This window comes from Parasteatoda tepidariorum, chromosome 2 (assembly GCF_982258835.1).
Source record: "Parasteatoda tepidariorum strain Cologne lab strain chromosome 2, Ptep-v5.0, whole genome shotgun sequence".
Taxonomy (NCBI): domain Eukaryota; kingdom Metazoa; phylum Arthropoda; class Arachnida; order Araneae; family Theridiidae; genus Parasteatoda; species Parasteatoda tepidariorum.
The window spans coordinates 8,400,372-8,419,855 of NC_141756.1; the positions used below are offsets into that span (position 1 = coordinate 8,400,372).

The 19,484-nt window shown below is 28.1% G+C and overlaps 1 protein-coding gene across 2 annotated transcripts in view; it reads right to left on the minus strand.

Annotated features, from left to right (window-relative positions):
- Positions 1-995: 995 nt before the first annotated feature.
- Positions 996-19,484, minus strand: part of LOC107436632 (uncharacterized) — a 330,656-nt gene continuing 312,167 nt past the window's right edge. The window contains exons 10-11 of one of the 2 annotated variants that reach the window (XM_043043999.3): positions 8,595-8,743; positions 996-2,252 (exon numbers count right to left, since the gene is read on the minus strand). In XM_043043999.3, the coding sequence (XP_042899933.1) occupies positions 1,944-2,252; positions 8,595-8,743 (458 nt within the window). In that variant the 3' untranslated portion in view covers positions 996-1,943. The remainder of the gene's footprint in view (positions 2,253-8,594; positions 8,744-19,484) is intronic. The other variant, XM_043044000.3, reaches the window with a different exon arrangement.

The following is a 19,484-nucleotide window of genomic DNA, read 5'->3' on the forward strand; positions in this document are numbered from 1 at the left end:
GATGCAATACTACAAAAACACTCAAGAAAAAGAACGTGGTATTATCAACATCTTGATTTCCGGCAATTAAACTAAATTCATGTGTATCGTATAATGCTTTAGCATTACAAAATATTCATTTTTTTAGGTAACGCATTTTTTCTTCCTTTTTTTTCTTTGTTGTCCGCCACTGCAATTTAATACGAAAATGCTGATTCGTGTAAGCATTTCACTAATTGTAAATAACAATTTAAAAGAATAATATTCTGAAAAAAAACTATTTAATATGACAGAAATTATTTTTCGCTCTACGATATTTAATAATAAATTTCATTTTTTATGGTTCATAACACTTTCATCTGTATTTGAAACATCTCTATACTGTTTTTAACATTTCTGTTACGACTTGCAATATATATTTACGCAAATTTTTAAACAGTATAAATTTAAAATAAATAGCCATGCTTTAATATTGTTCGATGTGTTTTTAAACTTGTTTTCAGATATAACTTAGCCAGGCTTGTGGTGTCTAATACGCAGGGTGCACACTTAAGCATTTTACCACCATTTATATAAATGATGTCTAGCTGCAGTAAAGTGGCTTTTCTCTACAAAATGAGACCAGTTGTTTCTCAACCCGATGAAAACTGCAATGATACCGTTTCAATCTCGAAAACAATGAGAGACATATAAAAAAAGTGAATTACATAGTTGTATCGAATTATTGATATCGTACCATCGTTCTAAATTTCCTTCTCTTTCGGGTAGCACAGCAATCTGGTCTGATTTTATCACAGAACACTTTTTTTTTTCGTTTTTGAAACATCACTTAAGTTTTTTTTCTCGCATAAAAAAAGATAAAACGATTTTGATAACATACTTTTTATGATCGTTTCGTTATTTACTAGTGTAGATAATTACTAAAAAATGCGTGTTTACTCGTTCTTTTTTAGCATTAATGCCCACTAGGTGGCAAATCATTTTAAATCTACAGTGGGATACAACTTTTTAATTCATTTTTCTTTTTATCATCATGGTTTTCGTGATAGAAATGCAACTCCCCAGCTTTCGCTAGGTAGCATTGTAAGCAATCTTGTTTGTGGCACCTAGCCGCTTTACTAATTATAGATACCAATTTTGTTAATCAGTTTGAAATTATAGAGCAGCGGTTCCAAAATTTTTCGACTACGGAACCCTAAATGATTGACCTTTTTTTACCGGATTAGTTAGAGTTAGGAGAAATTTCATTAGCAATTCTGAAAGAAAGTATTAAACTGAAGGCCATTATATATTCAAAAAATATTTAATAAATTAAAATTTTACTAAATATTTTGAAAATATATAATGAATGAATGAAGAATGTAATTTTTTTATCGTGTAGTTTTAGCAAGACTTGTCTTAAAATTGGATTATATGTCAGACAGATGAATTTACAGGCCTAAAGTAATCTGTAGTGGCATGTAGTCTACTTCATAATTTTGATTTATTGTATACGTAAACTAAAATTGCATGAGCTGAAAAGCGGTTCACGTTTAAATAAAAATTGCAATAGTTATCATATCATTTAGTTATTATATCAATATTTGATAACTAATATAAAATTAATCAGATATAAATCTTTTACAGGGTTTCGTGTTTGATAACGTTGTTCTAAATATCGGAACCCCTGACACCTTTCCAGGGAACCAAGGGTTCGGCGGAACACCATTTCGTAACCACTGCTATAGAGGATGGTAACGGAATTTCGTGGGCATTTTGAACAATGAAAACAGAACTTAGCAATGATGATGAAGATTAAAAACAACAATTCAGAACCTCTTAATTATATAAATAGCTTAAAGCTTTATAAAATACAGCACTTGGATTGAATTTCGATATAATTAATTTCACTTTACTTTCGCACCTAATCGCAACTTATAAAATAGTGAAATATTTCCTCGAATAAATTTGCTTCACTTTCAATTTTAGCTGACCCAAGCGTAGACATCTAACTTGCTTTCAGACCAAAATTTGCACTCTTTTTTACTAATTTCACCCACTGTGATGTTCTTCGCCAAATTGGCAGTCTTCTTAGGATACCGGAGCCAATTTGGTTCTCCAACATTTTCACCACCAGATCGTACAAAGCTAGCAACCATATTTTGTACAACTTCACTGAATTCCTGGTTCTCTTCTGATTCGGATTTACTAAGAAAATAGTCTGTACTTTCGAAGAAAGAGATCAAATCCCAAAGATGAAAACTGTATTTTGCTGTATAGTTAAAAAGCTTCACCTGAAATGTAAATTAATACGTGTTTTAAAATTATAACATTAATTATCTATTTAATAATAAAACATTTGATACGCCATGACTCAATATGGTTAATTAGCAAATGATATGAACTTTGAATGAGATCGGCTCATTTATTGTGGTTAAAAGTGTTTTGGCGAAAAATCATATTTACTTAATATGCATTTAATAAATATTAATTAAAAAAGAAAAAAACTTTAATGTACCATAACAAACTATGAATAACTACGGTGAATTAGAAAGTCTTATAACTTTTAAATGAAAATGGTGTTTGGGCATAATATAACGTATACTAATAAACATTTTCTAACTATCAATCTAAAGTAACGAAAAGGGTTAATACGTTGTAACTGATAGATAATATGGTTAATCAGAAAACTTTATAATTTGTAAAGAAAAACGGTTTTTGGTAAAAAATTAACATTTTTCTAATTATCAATGAAAAGTTGCAAAACGATTAATGTGTCAAAACTAACTAACAATGTATTTAATTAGGAAACTTTATGACTAGTAAATGAAAAGAGTTTTTAGTCAAAAAATAATATTTACTTAATAAATATTGTCTAATAATCAAAATCTTCAGTTAAAATTGGTTAATATACGTGAACTAACTAACAATATGGTTCATTAGAAAGCTTTATAACTTGTAAATGAAAACTGTTTTAACACTTACTAATAAACTACTTCGAAATATCCATCTAATATGAAAAAAAAAAAAACAATTTATAGCATAACTCTATTATAGTAATTTATAGCATAACAGCATAACTCATTCAGTATCATAGAAAACTTATGAACTAACTTCTTATAACTTATCATGCTCAAATGTTTCCATATCCCAAAATCAATACACTATTTTTATTATGAATAAAGTATTAATGAAAAGATTGAACTATCAGCGCAAGACTTTTTAATTCTGTTAAACCTCAAATTGATTTTATGTTCTGTAATGACCGTTCTAATTCCCCAGACAATTGTAAAATCTCTTTATTCACGATAAAAAAAAATTTTTTTCTCTTTTCGATGATTTTTTTAAACCTCTATTTCTCGCTCTTGTCAAAATGAGGGGGGGGGGTTCACTTTTTATTTTACTTACCCGCGAAATTTGTTCAAAAAGATGTGGCAAAATGAATGAAACAATCTCGTTCTTATGACCAGAATCTTGTTCATTTCTTAATCTTTACACAAGATAGCAGTACCAGACAATTTGTAATGTGTTTAGAGATTGTTTATTTTAAAAGAGATGTCAGCACTCATCAAACTAGTAAGCTAAAACCCCAAAAATGAATATATATAGTGGACGTATTTCACTTAGTTTTACATAATTTTCTTGAAGAAAAAATAATATGTGTTTCTTACTGTTTTTTTCATAGTTATATCACCATTAAGAGGGGGTTAAATGCCTGAAATCCTACTATGTACTTTTTAATTACGTATTTTTTAAAAATGCCTTTAAGAATATATATATTAAGAACATGTATTAAGATCACTAAACGCAGGTTATATTCCGAACATATTCTAAGAAAACAAAGCCAGTATTTTACTTATGTACTTATGGGGCATCATAACAAATAATTTTTCTAAAATTTAATCTAGCGTAATCTGCATAAAATGAAAAAAGTGTTTGCGCGTAACTGTCTCTTCAAGCTTCAAAACTGAGTTCAAACTGAGTATAAATATATCTTTTCTGAGAGTAAACTTCTTTTATTTATTTATTTGAGACTATTTATTATCAAATAGATAAAAACTAAATAGTTATATTTAAAATTAGAAATTCACCTCTAAACTTATTCATCATTTTCCTTCAGAAAAGAACGTTCGTTTTACTTGACATTTTAGAAAAAGAGGTATCGATTTTCTAAAATCTTTTTTAGGGCATTTCGAAAGATAAAACAAAAAGGAGTTTTCAATTTTTAATATTAATTAAAATATTTGCTTAAATGCGTATTTACTTTTACCAAAAAGACGTAAAGTAGAATTGTTTTAATGCATTTTGACGGAAATTATTTAAGTTAAAATCTCCCAGGAATTAATAAAAACATTATCTTGTTAGTTAAATGTTATACTTCTTTTAAATGTCTTCCTTTTCCTTAGCAATAGTTCTTTGTATCGATTTTGATAGAAAGTGTGACATAGAAATTGGCACTTTTCCCACAAAAGGTGCCAATTTCTACACATTAGAAAAAAAAATGCTTCTATCATTATGCCTCCTTCCGAATACCGCATCAGTATTACTGTTTATGAAACTTTTCAGAAACCAATTTCAGAAGCAATAGAGTCTGTAAAAATAGACATTATGACTATTTTTTAAACACACACACGCAGGCACGCATATATATATATATATATATATTTATATATATATATATATATATATATATATATATATATATATATATATATATATATATATATATATATATATATATATATATATATATATATATATATATATATATATATATATGTGTGTTTATATATACATACAGAGAGAGAGGAGGAAAACCAATTAAAGGGTGTATTCCTAATATAGTAAGTTAAGTTCTACAAATAATATTACCTTTTTGAATGTTTTTTAATGATTTTACAAATTAAATATATATTTTATATAGTTATAATTAACTTTTCCTATTATAGCTTTTTTACAATATAGTAAAATGTTAATTTCATAAATGACAGCACTGAAACATAATTAACTTTTACCAAATATATAGTTTGAACGATTATTTTATTCGATATAAGCTATAAGCATATCATTTCTTTTCCTCTTCGGGAAATTTTGTTAATTGTTTGATTATGTATCCAATTTTAAGACATCTTTATTTTTCATTTTATATTATGTTATGTCAAGTAAAATAAAATATAAAGTCAAATGTGTATGACGTAATTTATAATCTTAAACAAGCGTAGGGAGCAGTTTCTTACATTTGATGAATTGTTCACTTAGAGCATATCCCAAGTAACGATTTCGTCTAGAACGAAGAATATTTGTAAATTTTTCATTTGTATTTTTCTGGGATGTGACTCTTGGCATTTGTTAGCAAAAACAATTGAAACGCAACTAAAAATATAAATGTTATTTATAAACATATAGTTGCAATGTGCATATTAATTTCAGACAGTGGATTATAGAATTTTTGATCAATCAATTTTAGGAATTTTTGATCAATAACAAAATTCATACAGTGTTTGAGTCAAGTAATGTGTCATATATTTGCTGAGTTTTGTGTTAATAGAAATTTTATAATTCATTCAAAGTTACATTTTTAGGAGAGTTAGTGTTAATATTTACGCTCCTCTTAAATTTAAAATGTGAACTTTTGAAAAACTCATCAAGTTTATAGCTTCCAAAGGAAAAGTAAAAGGGAACGCCATTAAATTTCAAAGCAGGAGACACTATCTCTCTTCCATTAGAAGAGAAATTCTTGTAGTCAGTAGAGATTCTACTTCATTAAGACACCTGCAGTAGTTCCCACCGAATAAAGGGGTAGGACAACCCCTTCAAAAGTGATTAACTCCTTCAAATCAACACCTTTAGGATGAGTCCCCTCCGCTCCTTTTCTTGAACACAGCAAAGCCACTTTTGCTTGATCGATTTTTCGAATCTTTTTGAAACAATCCCTTTTGTCTTTAAGAATTAAGATTGCTGCTGTCGTCGTTAGTTACCAGGTAAAGTTGCTTATATCGCCACAACTTATTGTTCTTGTTTGCTGTACGGTGATTCGATTGTTTATTTTTGAAGTGAGACTGAAACTGGCGACAGCTTGGCGAATCTTTGTTCGACAATAAAGGGAAATTTGGCTTCTGAACTTTTTCATTGTTTGCTTGAAAGAAAATAGGGTATACAAATTGTAAAGAAATTTTTTGACTTATTTCTACAAAGGTACTTTTTAAAATATTATTCGATAGTGTGACAATTGTTTAAATACGATATTAACAAAAATTAATCACTTTAGTGAGAAAACTATCCTTAATATGATGTTTATCTAGAACTTTTCACGAAGTTTGTGCTGATTTTTTTATGTTTCACTAGTAGAAGCAATAAATTTACTGTGATTGAAAGAAGCAAAAGATTTTTTTCTCAATAAATGGAGTAACAATAGTGTAAATATACTAACGCATGTCTTTAAACAATATCTATATATAATAATAAAAGGAAGAATTTTTGCGCGTCTGTCTTACAATTCCGGAATCGTGGAAGCTATTATCTTGAAATTTGGACAGTGACACAAAAGAAGAAATTAAAGAAAGTTTTAAAACTTCCGTTGTATCTCTCTGCTTATTGTACCGAGTTCAGGAGTTTGTTTCCATTGGAGGTGAATAAAACAGTCCTTAAGACTCCACAAAATTATTAGCAGAATCTTCCAGAAGAAGCCAAATACTCTTCTATGTGGCACACTCCTATTTATATAGGCTTTTCGACGAAGCCCCGGAACTTTCGACACGATTTTAAACAATTCTCGTATAACCTCGTAAATATTAGTCTTATCGCTTAGAAACTAGATCTATCATTTTTCGCTAAAATGGTTGCCGAGTATCGCCAAGTCGCCAAACCGGGTTTTCTCTACGAAATGCATTAAGCGTTACTTTCTTTTTAAATTAAGTTAGAATTACGCTATTTTCTTGCAAAATTTTTAATTAATTGTTATTTTAGAGTTAGTCTGAGATATTTAGTTTCAAAACAAAAGAATATTAAAAAAAATTATAAACATATTTACAAATTCGTAACATTATGTTATGTCTATATATTATCTATAAGGGTTATTCATAACTCCCTCCGGGGTTTCGAAGCGTTTTAGTAAAAAAACGAAGACGAATATGTCAAAAAAGAACATATGAAATTATTCCGAAAGTATTCAAGTTTTAATTTAAGCAGCTGCCGGTAGATGGCAGTAACATGTACCACTGAAGCCAGTAGTAAAGAAAAATGACGTTTACAGGCGGAGGCAATTGTGAATAACCCTGTACTTGCGAATTATTTGTGATGCATAGTTATAAAAGTATTACTAATCAACATATAGAGTGTGCTGACACGGTCAACTATTTTACGAAAGACGAGTCTGATCAAAAGCCTTCAAACAAGCGTGTGCAATAATTTCAAAAGATGCATTTAATGAGACCCTATCCCCACTTTAGCTTTTTGAGGTTAGGTACAGACAACATCAAAATCTTAAAAAGTATTTCAGTCAATAGTTGGGGATGGGCGACTAAATGTAAACAATAACAAGATTTCAAAAACAGGAAGAAAATTTTAAAGTTCCTTGTTGTGTCCCTCCGCTACGAGGCTAGTGGAGAACAGGCTCGATATTATCGAGAGAATTTTATTATTGTGATTTGTGAATAAATCAACATGCTATTTTCTCCTTTATAAGAGTCTTCGGTAACTATTAATTGTTAAAAGGCCACGAGTTTCAATAAATTTAAGAAAATTAATATCACAACTTAAATAAGCTCAAGGTTTGCAATGCGTTGAGCGTTATCCCTTATTTGGCTATAGTCACGTAAAATACCACCATTTGTTATTTCTTAAGTCGCAAAATTTTCAAATTCGTTTTCATTTAAAATCAAATGGATTAAACAAAAATTGAATTGAAGGAACGCACCACATTGCAAACACAGCTAGTAGATTAATATTGGATTGAGAAGTGTTTAAATCTCAGGTGCAAAACTAAATCTACAGTAGTACCCCGGAAGTTTAAAGATTCAACCCCTAGCGCCAACTGTAATTAGTTTTATGCTGTTATTAGAGTTGGTCAGATTTTATTTTTTAAATTTTTTTTTCTATTTTGATACGCTTTAGTGGGGAAGAGTTGCCGAATGTCATAAGAATAAAAACGATTTCCATTCGAGCATAATATTAAAAATAAGTGAAAACTTGGAAAAAGTGGCGCCTTTTTAAAAATAAAATTTAAGTTGGATGCGTTTTCAATGGAGTAAGATTTTTGGGTTACTACATAGTTAAGGCTCCTTTTTTTTATAACTACTACACATCTAAAGAGTAAATTTTTGAAGAAATGAGGTTTAACTGATCCCGATCTTAGTGTTGCTCTCGAATGTATTCATCTTTAGCTTCACGTTCACAAATTTTATTCGAAGCCTTTGTCACACACTAGTTTGACAGACCATTCCAAAGCCTCGGAGAAATAAAGAAACTTTGGCACTTTTCTAATGCACACAATGCTCTGAATTGATGTAGGATGCAATATAATCTTCATTGAATTAATCTCCATTCCATTTTCATACTTTTTTAATACCCTGTATGTAAATTATCCACTCATTAAATAGAAAATAAAACGCAGGATTTAGAATTATGAAATAAATTACCGGACTCGGTGGTCTTTCTGTGAGAGTGTATCTGTAAACAGGTGATCGAGAGACACTCGCCAATTTTTTCGCCAAAGTATTTACAGGACAGGATTGTCGAATGTCAGACACCATAGTTGTGTACAGATATTCTGCAGTGAAATTTAGATCTGAAACAAAAGAAAACAAAATGAGTCATTACAGATAACAAAATCTTTTCAGTGGTCATTATCAGAAAAAATATATATTTTCACGACAATAGTGTATTTTACACTTTTTTACAACTCATGCATTTTTAGGAGAAAAGGTATCTTTGAGAATGTATTTGAACAAATTATTATTTTTCAATTTAAATTTATTTTATGTACTTCAAATTTATATCGAAGCCATTTTCTCCCTAATCAAATGCAGAAAAAATGTTTTTAAGACATTAAGCAATACGTTAACTGATTTTTTTCCTTCTAGAATTCTGAAACATAAAATTCAGAAAACTAATTTTTAACTTTGTTTTTATAAAATAAAATAAATAAAAAAAACTGTTCTAAAAGTTTCTCCTGCCCATAAAGACCATTGCATTCTTCAGGAACATTTGGGGGATTTACATGGTTGAGTTTCTATGCGTGTGGTCATACTTTATTGTATCTGTTATATTTTTGTTTATTCTGACTGATTATATCGAGAACGATGATTATATTTGTAATATGAAAGCCTGAAATACTTCTCTAAGTTTGATTGATTCTAAATTTTGGTTTTTTTTTTTGCTTCATTCTAAAAAAAGTTAATGAATAAAGTTAGGATCATGTGAATTTATATAAGTGTTTTGAAATTATTTCATACTGTGCATTTGTGGTAAATATTAAAGGTTTCGAATCAGTTTACAATCTTTTACTTTAGAATTTAGTTATATTATATGTAAACAGCGTTTCTGACATATTTTTTCTTTCCCCTTGTTTATTTCACTCTGTAATATATTTAATTCATTTATAAGCAAGGAAAATAAAAAAAAATTGTCTAAATAACGCTTTTCAGAATTTATTCAATTGCGTATGAAATTTATATAAATATTTATGGTATTAAAACTAAAATAAATAGAAAAATAGCATGAAATTAAAATATTTAAAAATAAATCGTGATTTGCCTAACAAAGTGTATTATTGCGTCTATTTACTCATGATATCCTTAAGAAATTAACATTTAAGAAGACGTTATACCACGGAAAAACTAATCATCGCAAATTCTCTTTCATCTCTATAAGTAAATAATTCAAAACATATAAACAATCATATATACATATATAACGTATATAAAATTCAAAACATATATAAATCAAATCAAATAATCAAATCAAAACACATATAAATTAAATCAAAATCAAATCAAATATCAAAACATATATAAAATTCAAAACATATAAATTTCAAATACTAAAAAGAAATTTTAAAAATGAGAATAAATTATTCGAGGATAACTTCGCACTTTTAGAAATTTCTGAGCAAAGACGGTTAAGTAGCAATTTATTTAGTTGTTATTTTACCATATTCAACCGAAATAAAAATAAGAAAGATTATATTCAAACTGTTAAGTGTGAGAAAAAACGTTTAGTGACTGTTATGTCCTAATACGGTTAAGCAACCAGAATTCTATCCGCACTAACGAGGCCTATTTTATGAAGCTCCAATGTCCTTTTAAGTTTTATTTTTATGGATTAGAAACTATACTAAGTCGTAAATTGTTACAAAACCGCATAATTTTTGAATTCACGGTTTTTTAACCGCACCAGTTGCATACGGTTTCAAAACAGTAAAGACAAAAATGCTCCATAAAACCATAAAATCCATGGTTATTTGGATGGACAGACTGTTGCCAGTTATTTTACAGTAATTTCAGAATGAAAATTATAACAGCGTCGATTACGCGATGTGTAAGTTCTTTTCCAATAATTCGTTTGCATTTTGAAATTTTGAAATTTTTCCCCCAGCAATTTGGAACGTCATGACCTACTCTAGATTTTCCTGAACTTCCTTGTTCTATAGTTAAAAATTTAAATTAGTTATGAAGTTGAAAGAGAATTTGCGATAAAAAGTCTCTCTCGCGATATAGAGTCCTTTTAAGCATTTTATAAAACTAAATTAAAAACTAATAATCAAATGATTACAAAGAACTTCATAAATTCAATTGAAAGTAAGAAAATAAAATAATAAGGTCTTCACTCTAACTAATAATTAATCTTTTTGCCACAGTAAAAGAATAAAAATGCTATATCCAGAGTAGCCATTTTGCTACGCATGAAAAAAAATAAAAAAAAGAAAGAAAAAGTGTCTTTTTTTATACGTTCGAGCATTAGAGTCGAAACTAATACATTTTTGTGTGGGTGCATCAAATCGATAAAATTTTTCTCTTATGTTTGTCGTTTCCTCGTGCCTTCATTTTAACAGTAAAATAGTTTTATTATAAATAAATAGTTTTATTAGAAAATATAAGTGAAAAGTGAGTGGAAAATATACAAAATGTTTCCTTGTATGAATTCATTTGTACAAGATTGATTTCAAAATCAATTATGTTTCACTACTATCTTCAAATTTTAATAAATGCATAAAATAATCCACGAATGCATAAAACAATAGAATGATAATAAACTTGGAAGTGAATGGAAAATTCTATTAAAATAACTACTCAAAATATCAGTTCCAATAGCTTAAAATCTATTTTTGTTTAATATAATTAGAACCTAATATTTTCTTTCCTTCTTTATTTTTTTTCTTGGAATTCATAAACATAACTTTAAACTTACAGCTTTTATAAAAACGGCCCACACAATTGGCTTTTTTCTAAAAAAAAAAATACGATATCTGTAAATTGATTATTGTAATTGACATTGATACTTGATATTATTCCCGATCGCAACGCTTGAATACGCCCCCTAGTGGAGATGATATTTTCAGGCTTTTGTTTATTAATTTTTGATTTAGTTCTATCAGAAACATTGGCAGAGTTGCATGCCATTTTTTAGCAGCAAATAAGAATCAAAATTTTCCTAAGGCAGAAGAACTTGAAAAAACGACCCAGAACATTAGTAAATCTTTCAGAAACAGAACGCACCCAACATTTGAAAAACAATTTCTCAATAATTTTTACCTTTCTATTATCAACAAACTTGCAACCGATTACTTACGATTTCGCGATTGCATGTTGTTACAGATGTGTGTAATATCGTAAAATAATTCTATTTTTGTCTTAAATTTTTAACAACTTAAAGTGAAGCCCTTACTACAAGCTAATGAATAAATGGGATTTCAGAACGTGCGGAACTCTAATAGTTATAGAATATTCTTCTTATTTATAGAATAGTATATATTTCTGTACCTACATAATTCGGAAAACAACAGTAAAAAATCATCCGAATTGCTTGAAATAGTATCATTTGATTTGAATATTAAGGAATTTTTTATAGTTTTCTTGGTAAGTATTTTTTAATTTTGGATGAATAATTTTAACTAGAATTCAGCTATTCTGTTTTTAATGTACATATTGAAATTCATATCGAGACCTTACAATTATAAAATTTTGCTGTGTGGTATGTCATCTTAAAGTAATGAAGAGACAATCTATGTAAATATTATTTGAGAATAAAATTTACAAACGAAGAACATTTCATTTAGAATTCTCCGGATTTACAAAGCAAGTAAGTGTTATGATTTTCATAATAAAAAATTTGTTTGTAAATAGTTTCTAATTTGAAGGTTGTTTTCTACAGAATGGTTTTCTGCGTCTAATTAAGAGCTTTAAGACAAAAAAGAAACAATATGAAAGCTTTTTATTTCAGTATGAGGAATTTTTAGAATCGTTTTTTTTATCGTTAATATTTTTTATTTTACGTTCTTTACAATTTTTTGATAGAAACTGTTGTCAATCGAGTTCTGTATATGCACCAAAATTCATTAGTGAATAAAAAGCGAAATTTATAGAAAATTCTCTAACTCAATTTCAGGTTTGAACGGTAGACACAGAACATTAGAGAGTAATGTACTGGGGTGCAATTATTGATCAGTATTTGTTAAGAGACTCTACCGGAAAGTGCAATATTCTGTCATTCTCTACTAAAAAACTGCTAATTAACTAAAATAAAATTATTCTGACTGCTTTTTACAAAAAAAAAGAAACATAACACTTTTATTTCACACAAAAAAATTTATTCTATAACATCACCATAGCAACCGTTGATAAAAATTCCTACTTACAACTTATATACTCACTTACATATATTCAAATAACAACTAAATAATATCTAGCTTGCAACTTACATATACTCAAATAATAAATAAATGAAATCCAGCTTACAACTTACATGTACTCAAATAACAAATAAATAAAATCTAGTACTTTTAACAGCATGAAAGACAGATACTGATGGCGACATTTAGTTAATATTTGGCGGTAAAATGTTTTTATCAGAGTCTGCACAATTTTATTGCTGGCGAAATATAGCGTTTTTGAATGTATCTATCGTCAAGTGCTATTATTTGACCAATTTCAGTTCTATCGTGACTTAAATGAAATTGGAGACTCTTCACATTCCTCAAAATTTCAACGAACTCAAAACTGTCCTTCACGGTGTCGCACAAAGCATCGAAGTCTCGACATTTCACGGAGTTCTAATGCAGATTGTTCATCAATTTATCAGCGTCACGTCATGGCAATAAATGATTGAGCATGCTAACTAAATTCGAAATTCTCTAAAAAACTCATAAAATTTGTATAAAATTTTAAAGCTTGACGGCAGTGATAATTTTAATTTTTCATTTCTTATAACAAAATAATTGTCATCTAGTAACGGTATAAATAAATTCTAAAAGAAAAATTTAAAAAAAAAAGATGCTGCATCTTGAACAGAAATCTTTACCAGTTTAGAATGGTTAAATGAATGAACCCAAGAAACTAAGGAGGTAAGATATTACTTGAGTAAAAATTTCATACGCTTCAAAAATATTTTTTCCGCCCGATTGACACTCGTCATTCAGGTACCAGTAGGTCAGATTTGGAACCATTCGTTCAGTGGTACCATATTAGGTGGATCAACGTTTTTCCCACAATAAGAACAGATAGTACAGAAAATGAAAGAGCATTCATGCCTTGGCAGTAATTCGAACCCATGACCTTTCTGATGTGATGTCAGCTCCCTGACCTCTACACAGTCCAGTCTGTGCTTCAAAAATAAACGAATTGGAAATAACAATAGATAAGTTTCAAGCGCTGGAAAATATGCGAACATTTTCAAGACTAGCCAGACGTGAATGAGAAGAAACAAAAGTGATTTGAAATATAAAACGTAAAGTTGGGAGCGAAAAATAAAAAAATGATGGTGAGAAACAAAACTAGAAAAACCACAGTAGCGAAAGAAAAAAATACCCACAGTGGTCGAAAGGTATAAATATGGGTAAAATGCAAATAAATTTAGAATTGGTAAAAAATTATTTTCAAGTCTGCTTTATTAGTTAGTAAAAATTTTAAGGCATTGTTGTTGGTTAAAAATCATTTTTAATGCATTAATAGTGAATGTTTATTTGTGGATTACTTAAACTGTGAAACAAAATTCTTTAGAACCACAATTGAACCTCTTTTACTCATCAAAATATAATTTTTATTAAGCGTGCATCATTTTAAATCTTCATCTGAATTGAAATTCATCGTTCATAGTGTTATAACAAAAGTTCTGAAGAAGGATTTGCGGAATTAATTTCACTCAAGGCTAAATAAACAAACTTGATTTTTCTTCAGAGTAGAATTACGTAAACAACTCTTTGCGATTATTTAGCTTCTCATGAAGCAAACATAATGCTATTTTAATGTAAAGTAAACAATCAAATATTTAATATGAAATTAACTTTTTTGTTTAAAGAAGGAACAGTTTTACATCTGGAGGAAGACGAGGAAGATTTTAACACGAATGTGAAAGACTCTCACGGCCTTAATGTATTAAATATCCTTTTAAATTTTAATCAAACAAGCAATAGCAAATAGCTATATGAATTGCTTTATTAAATTAGATTGACAAAAATGCAATCAATCTTTATCAGCTAAATTTATTAATAGGAGGGCAATATCAAAAATGAGTTAGCCCACTTTTTAGAAACACATATTTTAATAATATACTCAGTGTCATTTTAACGATTGAATCTTTACCAGTTTACTCTACAGACACCAAACCTATCAACTTATTTAGTCCCAGTTTTACAAGTTTTGTACATCCATGTTAAACCAGCTCCCCACCTTGTCCTATCCTCATCGCTCATTTCATCGGAAAGCTGTTTCATATTCCTGCTAGCTAAATGTTCTTTCAAATTAGACAGCGGGCAATATCTGGATAATAAATCGAAACTACCGAGTGTGTTTGATAATGTATCGTTGCAACTGTCGCATAATAGTGTCGGGTGGAGAAACATATAGCATTTTTTCACCGGTTTTAAAATGAATGTCTATGTGAATTTGAAGAAATGTATTGATAAAATTTAAAAATGAATCGTGCTATATTACTTCCAACGTGCCTATGTAGTTTAAAGCAAACTGCTGTAATTTCTGGTTATTTGTAGACCACATGCATAATTTAAGTTTTTTTTTCAATCTTCTGCCACAATTCTAAATAATAAGCTTCATTTTTTATCGCTGAATTCAACAAAATCTACCAAACTTTTCTGCTCATAGAACTGCAGTTTTACGTAGCGTAAAGCATCTTAACTCGCATACCACAGCTTTGTAGAGATCATCTCCGTTCCTTTGCTAATGTTTGTTTTGATTGTGTGGTCAAAGTTAAAATGATATTTCACTACGTTAGCATTTTCAATTTACTGATTTTTGCAAGATCTTTTATTTTCCCATGTGTAAGTTTGATATTTTTTAACGGGCTCATGCGCGATTCACAAGAACTAAAGCATGAGCAATTACTTAAAACCTTACGCACTAAAGCTTACGGAAGCTAGCGCAAATGTGCGACATATCCCTACTAAATCGTTGAATTCCTCGCATTAGCTGTTCCCTGTGAATATTCAGAAAATATGCTAAATACTATGCCCAGATGTGATTTGTATCGGGGTTAAGGAATCGGTCAATACTTGATAGATTATTTTTAAAAAATGACCTACATTTAGAAAAAAAACCTAAGTTTTGGCCATAACGAAAGCACAGAAAAATGCTGTTATGGTTAAAACCACTGTCGTCAGTTCACTGAAGGCCCGATAAAACGAAACTCACAAAGCTCATAAGAGATCTTTAAATAGGCCATCAAATAAGTATTCCAATTCGAAATCGAAAATCCATATGAGCTTCGCTCAAAGAAATGCGGATTTAAAGGACTTCTGTTCGTGTTGTTTTGATGATCATAATAAATTTAATTTGGAATTTAATTTCTGCTAAATGCGAGTTTTGTAAGAAAATCAGAAAAAGCATATAAAAGCAGGTTATGCTAAGAAAAATCAATTTAGACCAGTAAAATAAGAACAAATTGATGAAAATAACTTTTGCGAAAATAATTATGAAATAAATATGTACGAATAAAAACCGGATGATGTATTCTTAAAGGAAGAGCAACCAAGAATCTCACAATTTTCGTGGTTTTTTCTCTCTGTGCAAAGCAAATGCAGGTAAATTCCGTCAAAAATTCCTCCACGAAAGCTAATTTCTCCCAATACTTGATCCAGCGGTTCCCTTGACTTCTGGATTGAGTTCAAAATTACAAGGCTACGGAGTTAAACATTATTAGTCGTAAACTCAAAATTAGGTCCTTGGTTCCATGATAGTTATAAAATGTAAAATTAAAATAAATCAATCTGAATTTTTATTGCAAATATTCGGTTATTTTCTTTGTATTTTGAAGGAAAAAAAAACATGATATAAAATATGAATAATTCTCAAAAATACTTTTGAAAATTACCCTCGTAAAAATTATTGTTCTAAAGAAATTCCTTATTATTACAATCACTATTAATTTAACCAGTAAGAGAAAGAAAGAAGAATTTTTTAACAGTTTTACTAAATGTATTCATTTCCCACTAATTTATCACATTTCATTCAATATTAACTAGCTGAATTATTGACCTTTGACATGATATTTTCAAGTTTTCTATGGTTTTAAAACTAGTTCAACTTGGAAAAAATTTTTGTTCTTTTTAATGTGTGCAAAACTACCCATATTTTCAATATAAATTTTTTAAATATATGGTTTAGCTAATTTTGAAATTAAAGTAGTTTTACCTGGAAGCAATTTTCAGTTATTGTGAAAGATTAGAATAAAATTTATGCTCATATTTTCTGTCAAAGTAAGATATATACAAGGATTTGACTTTTTTTAAATTTCACAAATTGAAAAACAAAAGATATAATTGTTCTAATGCATGCTAGTTTATTAAAAATAGAAGTTTTATACTTAAGTAGAAAATATATGTAAATACTTAGCCAAACAAATCATTACGTTACAAATCTTTATGTAAAATATTAGCAATATATTACAAATTTTTACGTTTTTTTTCGATCACTTCAATTGTGTTTATTTGAAAGAAAATGATTTAAAATACATATATTAGGGAGAAATAATCGGAATTACATATTTAATTAACAAAACTCAAAGTATAAATTGTTTAGTAATTTCTAAAAAAGAATGTATTCAAATTTAAAACTGAATACTTAAATGTATTTTAAAGGAGATTATGAATTATAATAAATTATCTTTGATAAAATCTGTATGTGATCAATTTGCAAGTTGTTACGCAAGCTTGTTACAATTATATTTTAAATCATTTTTGCAAGATTCGGATAAGTGTAAAGGCATTTGAATTCGCTAAACGCTTTATATATTATATTTTGTGCTTTATCCTGTATTTTTCTTGACCATTCATTAAATCATTAAATTCTGAAAAATCATTAAATTCTGAAAAAAAAACTTTTTTTTTATTTGACAATAACTTCGTCAAAAAACATGTTTTTTTGGAATTCTTTTTTTAAATGAAAGCTAAAGGTCCAAATTTTTCAATGGTATAATAAAAATTAACAATATCTAAACCCTTTGTGCTCGTACATTGCGTCAAACTTCACAAAAAATTAATACAATTTTCTATGATTGTTTAGAGTGTAATTGTACATGGTTGCAAAATATATTAATTAAAAACAATTAAAGTACATAAAAGTATAGATTTTAAGCTTCAAAATGAGCTAAAGCAGAAGCATTTTTGATCATTTGTAAAGAATTTTGCCATTTTTTTATAAGTTTCTAGGTGTACTGATACTTTTGAGCGGTACTGTATTATATCAGGCATTATATTAGTATATTATAATAATTAGACCAAATTATTAGACTCGTTTCAGTGTTTTAAAAATTGCATGCTTCGCACGAGTTTATATGCAATAATTTTAAATTTAAACATACATGTAATGGATTCTTATTCAGGAGATTTTTTATATACTTCCTACTTGCATTTACTTTCAATGTATTGCGTTACAATATTAACTAATTGATACACAAACGTAAGCAAGTGTAAACCGGTTTCATCCGTACAAAAACAATAATGTTGAATAGTATCACCTGATAGTTAAGATTTCGCACAGAATCTATAGTGCGTCAAATAATTTGTCCAGGGACAGTACATGTATATATATATATATATATATATATATATATATATATATATATATATATATATATATATATATATATATATATTATATATATATATTATATATATTATATATATATATATATATATATATATATATATATATATATATATATATATATATATATATATATATATATATTTATATATATATATATATATATATATATATATATATATATATATATATATATATATATATATATATATATATATATATATATATATATATATATATATATATATATATATATATATATGGGTGATTCTCACGAAACATGACAATTCACTGTCCCTTGCTCCAAAATCTAATACTATAATACTAAAAGAACTTTTTTTTAAAAAAATAAATAAATAGCATTGCTGTTAGCATTTCAAAATGACTTTGCACTAGCATTGACTATTTTGTATACTTAAAAAATTTAATTGAATATCAAAATGTCATTTTCCTGGCATGTCGCAAACAATATTTCCAGTAATAACTAGCTTCAAAACTTCCCATACATTTTTCAAAATCTAATTTTTTTATCTCATCCTATGTAAGCATTTCTAGAATATACGCAGAGGGTATTGCTTACTTAAACTTCGTTTAAAATAATTTTTACTGTCAATAATTTGTTTGTCCCATGAAAATCTGTCATTTTCCTGACTACTTTTATTTAGTGATTTATAACCAAAGCAGATAGCGCCAGGAATCAATATCTTATGCTAATAGATTGATTAGATACCCTACTAACTAAACATGTCTTGTTGCATGAATCAAGAACCAATTTTCTGGCTCAAAATCTAATTCAAAAACTTTTTCAAGGTGAGTAGGTTTTTATGCTGTCATTTTCCTGGCTTCTTGAAATCATTAATGACAAAAACTTTATAGATTTATCTGAGTTATTTTAAGAAATACTGTTGTTTTCGGCAGAATATAAACGTTTTCGGCCAAAATATTAAATTAAAGTAAAGTTATATGCTATAAAATGGTGAATTTGTCATTATCCTGGCTGTCATTTTTCTGGCTTATGAATGCCAGGACATTGAAGTGTTACCGGAAATTCTTTTTAACTGCTAATACTGTAAAGAGGGAAAGCAAATATTAACCTAATACTAAGTTTATTTATGATTGTAATATGCTTGGATGTAATCAAATTTATTTATTTATTTAATGATTGATTATTATGCACAATTTCATTCTGTACACATCAGCAACAAGAAATGCTTTGTTTCTTTCTACAGTGCATAAAAAGAAATAATTTAAGCA